General features: G+C 60.8%; 2 protein-coding genes across 5 annotated transcripts in view; both read right to left on the reverse strand.

Moving 5' to 3' along the window:
* LOC113202324 (14-3-3 protein zeta) overlaps positions 1–12,232 on the reverse strand; it is a 175,135-nt gene that overhangs the window by 73,575 nt on the left and 89,328 nt on the right. The window lies entirely within an intron of this gene.
* Positions 1–12,232, reverse strand: part of LOC113202274 (sodium-dependent transporter bedraggled) — a 48,814-nt gene that overhangs the window by 34,348 nt on the left and 2,234 nt on the right. Inside the window, exons 1-3 of one of the 4 annotated variants that reach the window (XM_052271223.1) lie at positions 8,823–9,116; positions 6,824–8,132; positions 2,636–3,616 (exon numbers count right to left, since the gene is read on the reverse strand). In XM_052271223.1, the coding sequence (XP_052127183.1) occupies positions 2,636–3,616; positions 6,824–8,132; positions 8,823–8,919 (2,387 nt within the window). In that variant the 5' untranslated portion in view covers positions 8,920–9,116. Of the gene's footprint in view, positions 1–2,635; positions 3,617–6,823; positions 8,133–8,822; positions 9,117–12,232 lie in introns of those variants that run through there. The other 3 variants (XM_052271224.1, XM_052271222.1, XM_052271225.1) reach the window with 3 other exon arrangements.

The following is a 12,232-nucleotide window of genomic DNA, read 5'->3' on the forward strand; positions in this document are numbered from 1 at the left end:
ACGGGGTCGTTAGTGAGTGAGGCGATCCGTCCTACGCGGGTTGTATCCGTAGCTGCGAGACTGATTACCCCCCCCCCCTCTCTCTCTCTCTCTCTCTTCCTCGTAGATTTCGTCAGGGCGCGGCTACTACCCGGCTCGCTGGCACGACGAGGGAGGAAGAGCAAGGACTTTTCGTCTTCCTCCAACGGGCGTGCCGCGGCGGCTAGAAACGGGTGGAGCCAGGTTTGTGGTCTAAAATAATGACTTTTCTAGAGGTGGGGGGGAAGGCATTTGTCTGCCTGGTCCGTCCGTGCTTGCCAAAGTGCAGGCGAAGCCCCCACCCATTTCCTGATGTGCTGTTCACAGGACGCTCATAGGCACCACAGTGTATTAAAAAGTATAGAGGTTCGTAAACTCTCTAAACCACATTGTCTTTTGCCTGCACTTCCAGCACGGATCACGCACGGCACAAATGACATCTTGGATTTCAAGCAATCTGCTTGGTTTTCAAGACAATTTTCAAGGAATTCCCTAGAATAACAACAAGTTATTTTTACCGCGTGCAATGGGTAACCAATGCGCGGGAAAAATAAGGGGGGTTGAATTTTGTCCAAAACGAAAGGGACCCAAAATGAAAATATTTTCACAGTACACTCAAAATGGAAAGGCGTATCACGAGGAGTACAAAATTTAAAGCACATTCTATGGTGAGCAAAGAATGGCACGTTGGGTAACGTTCAGTACCTACGCGGCTAGCGCGGCTGGCGTGCTCCAAACTCTGGCGTGTTTTGCGTGCCGCTCGGGCGTGCCTGCCGTGCCTGCCGTGCCTGCGCGCGCTGCGCCTGTCCCCGGGGCGCCTCGGCAATCACCGCGCTGGGGGCGCCTGGGACAGGACTCGGCGGGCACAGCCCCCCGGGGGAGCGATACCGCGCTCGCACACACAAGTAAGTGGCACAAGCAGGCAGGACACATTACCTCGCTACAGGGAAAATAAAATGTGTTCGCTGATCCGTGTATAATGCCTTGCCTTATTTCGGACAAAAGTAAAGCAATTCAATACAACTACGATGAACAACCAAATCCAAGCAAGCTGTCTAAGTAAACTCGTAGCTGTCATAGTCCTAGCTGAGATAGCTGCAAAAGATAAATTCCTTTCATTTTTTCCCCGAAATTAGGTGTTACACGTCTGCTAAGTTATTAGATCTCAGCTCGAGTATAACCGCGTTTACACATAAGTATGTATACACATAACGAAACTGTCCATTTCCATCGACATTTCAGCTTTGTTAGAGTGGACCCGAAAAATCGTTTTTTCTTCGTTTGTTGTTCTTTTTTTTTGTTTACCATTGCTGTCGCACACTTTCGTGTTCTATGGGGACTGCTCCTGCGAGGCGAGCAGGGCGCGACAGGGTGGCGGGCGCATGTTGGAACGGAGCCTAAGCCGCGCCTGCAGCCGGCAGCTCCACTCCCGCCTGCCCGCCGCGCCCCGCCGCGCCCCGCCGCGCCCCGCCGCGCCCCGCCGCGCCCTCCAGGCCACGCTCCGACCCGACCCAGTTCTCACTCATGTTCCTAGGAATCGGATCATGCGGCTGCGGGGGCGGCGGGCTGGGCTGGGCTGCCCCGGCCGGCCCTGCGGCTGGCGGGCGGAGGGCGCCGGGACGCCAGGAGTTGCGTCAGCGCCCCGCCCCGCGCTCGCGGACTCGCTCGTCATGTCGCACGCGCTTCCTCGACCTCCCCCGGGCGGTCCTGGCGCGTCCAACTGGGAGCACGACCCCCCAGCCCCAGCAACACCGACTGCCGATCCACATTTCAGTGCCTGATATATTTCGGTATTGAGCTACACGATGCTATCGTCGCCTTAACGGGTTGCTAACTATTTTGATGCCTTGATTTTACCTCAGTACTTTAGTGTCGCATACAACCGTATGGGCTGACGGCCTGCCTGCTCGTGGTCATCATACTCCATACGGCGACTTATGGTCATTATAGAACAGTGGGAAAGTCCGCTCGGTGTCCGTGGGTCATCGGTCACCGTGTGTGTGCAATATGGGCATAACTCCCATTTCATTAAAAGCAGCACGATTAAGTGTCGGGCCGCGCTTTTAGCCCTGGCGGGAGGCCCTAGCGGTGCCCAGGCGGCCGTGGGGCTACGGCGGTGGTCACAGCACCCGGCTGTTGCGCCAGAACGGCGGCGCACGACCACGGCCGGCGACCAAACGTCCTCCGATCCGAACCTTCGGCCCGTGCCCGCGTTCGGCCTAGACGGCCGGGGCAGTAAGTCATTTGGGTGGGCGCGGTGGGGCCGCGGTGGGGCCGCGGTGCGTTGATTCTGGTCAAGACAAAAATACTACCCGGCCGAAGTAAGGCACGACGCCGGAGGCAGGCCGGGGGGGAAGAGGTAGCGAGTCTAACGATGGTGACTTTTAGAAAAGAGGAGCGTGAAATGCTGCGAGACGAAGGCACCAGCAACATTATTCGACGCGTGCATCGGGACCACGGATGATGCTAACATCCTTCTTCGTCCTTGTTGTAGCAAAACCCAGATTTCGTATTGCCGTTTTTAGGAAATTTACTCTCTCTCCCAACGACCCAGCGACTTTTTAAAATACCAATTATAGAGAAAATTCTTTGGAGTATATGCTGCGGCGGGACTCACCTGGAGCTGCTGGTGCGCCGGCCCGACGACGCGCCTCTGGAGGGCGACGCCGCCGTCTGCGCCGGGGCGCTGCTGCCGTCCGATGACGAGGAGGAGGACGAGCTTGACGACGAGCTGGAGGTGGAGAGGTGCAACGACCTGGAGGTCGCCGGGCTGAGCACCGTCCTGGAGCAGGGGCGGGACGCGGCGCGGCCGCACTGGCGCACCCCGGCCACGGGCGCGGAGCGGGGGCGGGCGGGGGTGAGGGTGGCGTCCGCGGCGGCGGGGGCGGGGACCCGCGGCGCGTCGGCGGCGTCGTGGTCGGCGACGGCGCCCTCGGGACCGTCCCGCGCAGCGTCGCTCAGCAGGACGGCGGCGGTGCTGGCGGGGAGGTGCGGCAGCGCCACGTCCGGCGGAGCGCTGCGCCGCTGCAGGCCGTGCTGGCCGTGCTGCTGGTCGCCCAGCCGGAAGTGCCGCACCCGCCTCATGCTCGCACGCAACCAGGACGACGTCCGCCGCCCGCTCGGCCTCCTGTTGGGCGCCGGCTGGGCGGCGTCCGCGGCGCTACCGTCCTCGTCGTCGTCGTCCTCGTCGCACTGGTAGCTCCAGTTGGTGGCACCCGCGTCTGGCGCCGCGGCCGGCGTCGCGACCGGGGCCGCGGCCGTGCGCGCTCCCTGCATGGCGGCGGGACCGACACTGGCGGGTGGCGGCGTCGCGCGGTCCGCGGCGGCGGCCGTGGAGGGGGCGCTGTCCGGGCCGCGGGGCGGGGGGCGCGGCGGCGAGCTGGGCGCGGGGCAGGGCGCGGGGCAGGGCGCGGGGCTGGGCGGGGGGCTGGAGCTGGAACCACGCGGGCCGCCCGACTTGCATGACGGTGACTCAGAGCCCAGTCCAGCGGCCCCCGATGCTGATGACTCTCCTTCCTCTTGTTCTTGTTGCTGCCGCTGGAGCGCCTCCTCCTCCAGCACCCAGCTCCAGTCGATGTCGTCGGTGCCGCAGCTCGAGCTGCAAGCAGACATTGTTCTGTTACACTGTGCCGGGCGGCTGGGGCAATGAGAAATGTGCGAAGCCGTTGCAAAATAATGAGGTACAATCAAATTCTTGTTAAAGTTCTTTTGTATGTGAAGAAAGTTTTTTGGGAGCATGATTTGCTATCACATTAACTACTAATTAACAATTGGGGCTTCGTTCACTAAGGCATGAAATGTTTTCGATCGCAAGCAGCATCCAGAACAGCTTCACGTCGGGCCGGGGTGGGTCGTTCCCTAAACGGCTTCGACCGGTCTCGTTGTAGTTGCTACTTGCTCTGGTCGCGCATTCCATCTGCTCTGCAGCTTGGGATCGTTACGCTGCAAAACTAGCGACATCGCATCGGCCCCTTATCTCTCCATCAAAACAGCTCGTGCCAGATTGTTCCGAAGCAGCCGTTCTTTGGATCTTTTTTTAGCGCGTTTAGAGAGAACTACTTTAGACGGGCCCATACTTTTCGAGAGGTGAAGCTAGTTGGAGAGGGGCGGCGGGAGCATCTGGGCGGCCTCAGTGGAGCCGGCTGTGCACTCTGGCACCCACGTGCGCGGCCGGGCAGCGCTGCCCGCCATGTATTTCGGTAACCTCCGCGCCCGGCCGCGCCCCGCCAGCCGCCCGGGCTGACACGAGCTGCACCGCGGAATTCCAGTGCGCCCCGCCCCACCGCCGTGTCACGGGACTGCCGCCGCCGCCCCGGCCGGTAGCTCTCTGCTGCGCGGACCAAACAGCCGGGTCGAGCCACCCCACTTGACTCACTTTGACACGCGATTGTTTCGCCGGAATGCCTCTCTCCATGTGCTCGGGCGGGCGGGTGGCGGGGGAGGAAGGCGGCAAGGCTAAACTCTGGTTCACATCCCACAGCACAGGGGGTAGTTGCGACACGGCCGGGCGGGGCGGGCGGGGCGACCAGCAGAGCGGCGCGAGGTGAGAGGGAGGGGGGGGGGGCAGCTCTGTTTAAAAGGCCAGGACTGCCAGACTGCTCCGTGAGAATAGTCGTGCGCGCCCTCTGCCCCCCCCCCCCCTTTTCTTATCTGGATCAGTTTGTTGTTTAGGAGTGACGGCCAATATTATTGCATCTAATCGTACATGGACGTCTGACTGCTTTTGTCCTATTTCGTTATGGTTACGCACGCACCAGAGTCGATAAGGGGATGGCGCGGATTAGTATTGCGTGGTAATGTGATTATTCTAAATGCAAAAGAAGATGTGTTCTTAAGCACATCTCAAGTATCACAAGTACGCACATCTCATGTATCACAAAAGTTACAAGATGTAACTAGGCTCAGTACAAATAACTTTGTTTTGTGTCTAGTTTAGAGACAAATTTGCTCTTTGCATCCGATTGAGTTCTTAAGAACACATCCTCGCTGGACACCCAGTTCAAGTGCACATAGGCAAAGTGCCTGGCAGGAGTAGGACCTAAAGTTGCCCGGAGATGTTCCGAGTTACCCGGAGGTGTCCCCATACGGGACGTAGCGCCCGGTCTGCGGGACGGGGCGCAGGACGCGCAGGACTGGGGCTTCCTCCGAGGATGTGCGGGTGAAAAATAAAAAGGGAAAGGGGGGGGGGTGAAGTGGAGGGACGCGACTTCCGGACAAAACGGAGACAAAAGTGGAGGGCCTTTTGTAAGCCTCTCCGGACAAGATTTGCTTCTGAAATTGGCGTGGGCACATCCGGCTGGCGTGGTTGCGCCTGGACCTGGGCCGGGTGGCCGTTTGGCCATGCGTCTGGGCGGCGGATCCACGAGGCGGGGCGTGGCGGGACGGGCCGAGGTGGGGCGGGGCGCGGCCGGCGGGGACCAGATCCACCTACCAAGGGCCCCGCGACTAGAAACCGAGCAAAGCAGCCGGCAGCATCGCTGGTGAGCGGCAACGAAAAGATCCTTCGACCTTGAGCCTTGGGCGGCCAACGTAGCGCGGGCGCGCGTGGCGGGGGGCGGGGCGGGGCTCGGCGGGGCGGGGAGAGGAAGGCCGGGGCTGCAGACGCTGGTCGTGATCTAGAAGACGACGCGGCCTCTTAGAGGACCAATGCCAATCCTGAGAGCTTGCTTGGTCTGGGCCGCCCTCATTTATGCACCCGTTGTAATTCGGCCGCTTTTAGTCTTTGTCGCGACTTTGCAGGATCTAAAAACAAGGCTCTCCCCACCCCCTCCCCTCAGCCGGTCCTATCCGGTGCCCTCCGGACCCTGTCGCCTGCCACTTCCGCTCGCCCGCCCATTAGCATTAGCGACGCTGAGGACTTCACGTGGCTCGGTACGGGGCGGCGGGGGCGGCCGGGGCTCAATGACGGGGCGTCGCACCAGCGTGCGAGGACCCGTCAGAGGAGCCCCGCCAGCTATCGCACAAGCAAGAGTCAAGCACACGAGCCGCTTTCAAGAGCAGAATTCTGATTTCGTTTTGTCAAAACAACATGGCAGATCCTACTCACATGCAAAGGTTTTGGCTGTAAAAGAGAGCTGTTATGTTCCCCTCTGCCGTCTTACACAAACACACACACACACACAGGGAAACTCTTTTGTTCGAAGTACATTGTCTTGGTAAAGTGATTCAAGATCAAGTTTATCTCTCGATACAAAAGCAATGTTGCCTTATTGGCAATGGCATCTAGTCCTATTCAATGACATCATCGGATTGTATGGAGAAAACCATTGAAAATTGGTCACAGTGCCGACAATTACTACGAGTACTTTAAAGAAGGCAACACCAGTTCACTTGTGCTCTACTAGTTGACAACCTGGGGGCGGGGGCACCAGAGGAGGGCCGCTCGGTGGTTCAGACTCTTCCCAGTCTAACTCTACGCAACGCAGGCCGCTGGCCGGGTAGGGAACCTGAACGCACGACAGAGGGCAGAGAGCCTCGACCAAGCAATCTAAAACAGTCTAGCTCATCTAGTCTACAGCGGAGCACGGACGGGCGAGTGCGCACTCCCTGTCGCAGCACTACGGCTCGTAAGCCACTAGGTGGGTCCAAAACTCACCCCGCCCTCCGCCTGCCGCCCGCCCCCGCCGCCCGCCGCGTCTGAAAGCAACGGCCAGCTCGTTGAGAAAAATGCACAGGTCGAAACGACACCGAACCGGTACTGTTTCCTATGGTTGTCCCGACTGCGCCCTGGCGCGGGCTCCGAGCTCCCCGACGGCCCCCGAGCGGCGCTCCCCTCGGCGTGCGCCGCGCAGCGCCGTGTACTCACCAGCCGTCATGCTCCAGGGACCGGCCGATGGCCACGGAGTGGGGCCGGTCCCGCAGCGCCGTCCAGTCCAGGGACCACTGACGCGGACGCAGCGGCTCCACGAGAGACGAGCGGTCGTACGCCGCAGCAGCCGCGGAGGACGCGGCGGGTGCCGTCGACGCGGGCACCTCGGCGATGGAGAGCGACGCCGTGCGAGTTCGAGTTCGGGGCGGCGAGCACAGCGTCGTGGAGTCCGAGTTGGAGCGGTGGAAGAAGCTGGACGAGTCAACGGGAAGGGGCCCAAGGCGCGTCGGGTCCACCTCGTTGCCGGCGTCCTCCGACATGGGGTTGGCGAAGAAGTGCGAGTGCGGGCGGGCTGGACGGCCGACCCGGAGGGAGCGCCGGGCCTGACTGGCCCACTGACGGCATCGCGACAGCGTCGCCGACGACACCTCGCTGGCCGTCGACCGGGGACGGCGTGGAGCTCGACGGCCCCCTCGGAGGACGTCCTCGTGCGTCACCAGCGTGGTGTTCACGGCCTCGGCGACGCCGCGTGGGGACACGCAGCGGCTGTTGGTTGCCTCCGAGTCCACGGCGTCGTAGTCCGACTCCTCCGAGTCCTCGAAGGCTTCGTTGAGCTGGCTGCCCCCCGACACGCGCTTGCTCGAGAACTCCCACGAGTCCGAGCGCACCATGTACGGGCCACGAGCAGTGCCCTGGCCCGGCCCCGCGCCAGGGGTGGGGCTGGGGGCGACGGACGGCGACGGCGACCCCCTGAAGGTGGAGGTGTTGGCCACGTTGGTATCCTCCGCGTCGGCCAGCTCGGCGGCCTCCTGGAACAGGACGCGCTCCACGGGGCCGCGGATGTGCGCCGCTGCATCCACCGGCCCATCGGGTCTCACATGTTTGACGGCGAAGGGGTCGACGACGACCTCCACGCGCACCTCCTGGCCGCCGAGACCGTGGCCGTGGCCCGGGCCGCACTGCTGGTCGCACTGGTTGTCCGCGCTGGAGGGCCGCGGGGGCACGGGCGGCGGCGGCGCATCCTGGTGGCTCGCGGGGCCGGCGGACTCAAAGTCGAGCATCTCCAGGCCGTCCTGGTCACCGAGGCCGAGGCCATCGTGCAGCAGCGGGCACCGCGGGCAGCTGGGACCGTGGTGGTCGGAGCGCTCTGGCGCCGCGGGCGCGGCCAGGGCCCCCGCGGGCGGCACGGGGGGCGCGGGGGGCACGGCAGTGGCCTCCATCAGCTCCTGGGCAGCATCCTCGAACGCGTCCGAGGAGAGCGACGTCCGGCGATTGGAGGTGCGGCTTGTCGATCTCCGAAATCCAACTGGAACAACAACAGTGAGGTTTACCGATTGATTGCCGGGGCTTGCGCAACGAGCTGTGTCGGAGACCATTCCGTGACGCTCCCCGTGTGACATGGTGAGTGAGTTGCGGTGACTGAGCAGCCATTTCTGACCTGCTGACATATTTATACCTCTAATACACGAATTGTGCTATTCACGGCGCTAACGCTTAACTTTGCTCTGTTTGGTTACGTTGAAACGCACGCTCGCCTGTGGTGTTGTTGCCTAGCCGCACTCTCCGGGGGGCTCTCGAGACTTGTGCAATGTCACACAGGCACCACTGCGAGCGGTGCAGGCAAGCCCGCCCGCACGTCTGAATCCGGCACACATAGTAAACCAGAAAAAAAAGGACGGCGCAGATTAACCCCTCGACCAGAAAGGCCGATACGTATCGCAATATCTATGAATACCGTATCGCCTTCCAGAATCTCGTCAAATGCCGAGTAAATTTTTGACACTTCTAGATGAGTTTGCTTTGTGACGGTATGATCCAAGGTAATAAAAGTTCCAGCGTCATATGACATGAACTGTATATGGCTATAACAAACGCCAAAGTTTATTGCATGGGGCAATGGAACTGCTCACTTTTACAGCCACGGTGATTCCACCGGTCCCTTCCAATCGAAACAGTATGCCATTCCCTTGTAAACGACCCCGGCCTCATCACTAACCCTCTGTCGCGCCTCGCGCCTCCTCACCCAGAGTGTCCCTGAGGAAGTGCAGCATCTGTCTGGCGCCGGAGGCGGTCGGCGGCCTGTCGCTAGACATGGTGCTCAGGTCCTCGCGCAGGGCCTACAGGGAGCGGGCCTGCATCGCTCTCCACTATACTTCTTCAGGCTTGCAGGTTGTGTCCGCGCGCGGTGGAGAGAAGCGCGCTCGGGTGTGTACTCCTCGGGCGGCTGTTCGACGGCGCACTACCCGGCCAGAGGCGCTCCCCTCCCCTCGCCTCGGCCCGGGCCCGGGGCTTCACGGCCGAGCTCTAACCGCTTGTTGACCACACTGCCCGCCGCGGGCCCGCCGCGCCCGGCCCGTCTCCTCAGGGTGGGACAATTGGCACCTGCCCTGCGGCCGCCGCCGCGCCTCCGCGCCTCGGTCACGCTGTTCGCAGGTCACCCTGCACTGCACTGCCAGAAACAGCGACTCCCTGCTGCTCCGCGACTTTATGCGTCTTAAAGCTCGACACCAGCTCGCTACCTCGTGGTCTGGTCTGCAAATAGCACTGGGGGCAGACAGGTCGGTCGGTCGTCGTCGAGGTCCTGTGTGGGAGTGCCGTGCCCCGCATGCACGTCTAGACCACGACTCTTGCCCGCCCTGTCTGCAGTGCGAGGTGCAATGTCAAACACCCCCGCCCCCGAGGTGAGTGAGCCCCCCGCCCCCCACCCCCCTCTCTCCCGTTGCCTCAGAGGCGTTAGGTGGGGGTCGATAACGAGGGAGCTCGCCGCGATAACTCGGCGCGCCGCCCCGGGCTGCGTCCGGGACGTCCGGGACGTCTGAGAAGCGCGCCAGCCTGCACCAGCCCCACGCCAGACGTATCCCGAACGCAGCCCGACGGGTCACCGAGGACTCTCCCCCAAAGACTCCCGTTCCAATGTCGACCCGATGAGCCGTGGAGGACGGCTAAGCGGGCACGCAGCACGCCCCGTCTTGTTTTCGCTATCTTCCGGACCCTGACTTGATGGCTCCTAGACGGAGCTGTCTGTTTCCCGACGCTCCCTCTTCAGACAGCATTCGACTCAGCCATGACTTCCACTTGCTCGCCGGTTGCATAGAAATCAGCCCGAATCAGCCCCCTCCTGAAGTTACAGCAAAGCAACAGCCGGCAACAGCACATAAGAAAGGAGCAACTTTCAGCATTTCTTTCAATAACGAAATCGATATTAAGATGCGTTCAGTGAAATGAACGATAAACTCTGTGATGAATGACCAATTGTCATTTGATTCCTTATTTCTTGGTAAAATTATCTACAGATCATCGGTGATGGCTTTTCTAGGTGGTCGCTCGTAACGTGATGAGTCCAAGTCCTGCTTGCCTCACACCGTCTGATTCGCCCCGCCCGTTTCCGTAGTTAGACTGGCCCAATACAGAGGTGCGCGCGGGTTGCCTAGGTGGACCCGTAAGGCGCCATGTGGAAGGCGACAGAGTCCGACCTGGTACACGTGCACTGAGGACTTGTTGTGCAGCTGTAGGGAGCGACCTTATGCCCACCTGGTACACGTGCACTGAGGACTTGCGCAGCTAGAGGGAGCGACCTCATGCCCACCCGGTACACGTGCACTGAGGACTTGCGCTACTATAGGGAGCGACCTCATGCCCACCTGGTACACGTGCACTGAGGACTTATGCAGCTATAGGGAGCGACCTCATGCCCACCTGGTACACGTGCACTGAGGACTTGTGCAGCTATAGGGAGCGACCTCATGCCCACCTGGTACACGTGCACTGAGGACTTGAGCTACTATAGGGAGCGACCTCATGCCTACCTGGTACACGTGCACTGAGGACTTGTGCAGCTATAGGGAGCGACCTCATGCCCACCTGGTACACGTGCACCAAGGGCTTGCACAGCGCAGCCATAGGGGGCGGGGGCGACTTCATTGCTGCGTACAGTTTTTACTGTACTTGCCCATGGCAAAGGGGGGGGTGAGCCGAAGCCACTGACTGGAGTTTTGGCCGTGCGGCAACGAGCGCGCCTGCCTGCCCGTGGCTTGTTTCCATTCCAGACCGGAGGGGCCTGGCCGGGCCTGGCGGGGCGAGGCGGGGCAAGGCGGAGCTGGGGCCGCTGCGCCGGTCACCAACAGCTCCGTGAGTCACGTCCTGAGACGGCTGCCTGTCGAAGGCCTCCGCCATGCTGTCGCTGCCGCCGCCGCGACTTACAGGCTTTATGACCGGCCTGCAGCGCGACACGAACACACCTAACCCCCCGCCCGCCTGCTCGGCTGCGTTTGATTTCCCACGTCTGGCTCCTCGCACTACGGCCGTGCCGGCTGCGTTTCTCAAACAACCATACGCTTGTATTTCGCATTTTCTGATACCGGTTCTTCCGGGGGGAACCGCAGATCGGAGGTTGGCGTATAGGTTTCTAGCCTCCGGCCGGAAAAGGAGCTACTGGTTGCTGTCAGTGCGGTGCAGATTTATTTAACTGCCCAGCCCAACAAACTCGAGAACGATATATGTTGTGGAGGAAACACCTCAGTGTTGCGGGTTTGCCTACTCCTTCCGCTAAAGCACCATGGCCCCTGCCGCCAAAAAGGGTAATCTCTGGTACGCCGCGGTATACTGTAGGGCGTCGTACACTTTCTCGTACTCAGCCAGCAGGGACTTGAACACAACTTGGACCCCGTTCCGGACCCTGCCGTCCTCCCGTTTCGTGATCTAGAACCCTTTGCGGCCCGCGCGCTGCGCCCCGCTCTACTCCCCCTAGGCCATGCCACGTCACGTGCGTGGCTCCGGGGAGGACGGGAGCGAACTAACAGAACCTTAATAACGTAGCAGTAAGCGCCTGGGGCACGCGAGACAGGGCGTCTCCATCTGAGGACCGGTGGGACCCGGGCGAGCGCCGCGGAGGTGCAGTTACAGATCACTGCATACAGCCTACGGTCCGACCCTACTTTTCAAAGCACGGGCAGCATCGGAGTTGACACGTGAGAGAGGGAGAGAAAAAGACGGACCTTAGGCTAGCTTGTCTACAGCCTATGGTCTTGCCACCATTGCCCGTCGAAATCGTATTGACACTGATAAAACAATTGCTCAACTGCAAGTTCAATACTTGCAAATGTTCAGCTGAGTAGTTGTCGTTAATGGTACAATTGCAAGTGTTCAACTCTGTAGTTGTCCACTTGCAAGAAATGTGCAACTCCTTCGTCGAACACGTTCTCACGTACAAACACAGTGAGCGTGTAAACTAAGGAAGTTGCACAGTTACAAGTGCACAACTGGCAGAGTTGAATACTTACGAGAATTCAAGTGGCAGTGCGGTACCCACACGCGGCGTGTAGAGTGTGTCCCCGGGGAGGGCTCGTGTTGGCCCAGTTGGCCTAGAGAACGTGAGGGACCCCGACCTTCCGATAAGGTGGCCTCCGC

Source organism: Frankliniella occidentalis, unplaced genomic scaffold (genome assembly GCF_000697945.3).
Source record: "Frankliniella occidentalis isolate FOCC.00 unplaced genomic scaffold, Focc_3.1 Scaffold155, whole genome shotgun sequence".
Taxonomy (NCBI): Eukaryota; Metazoa; Arthropoda; class Insecta; order Thysanoptera; family Thripidae; genus Frankliniella; species Frankliniella occidentalis.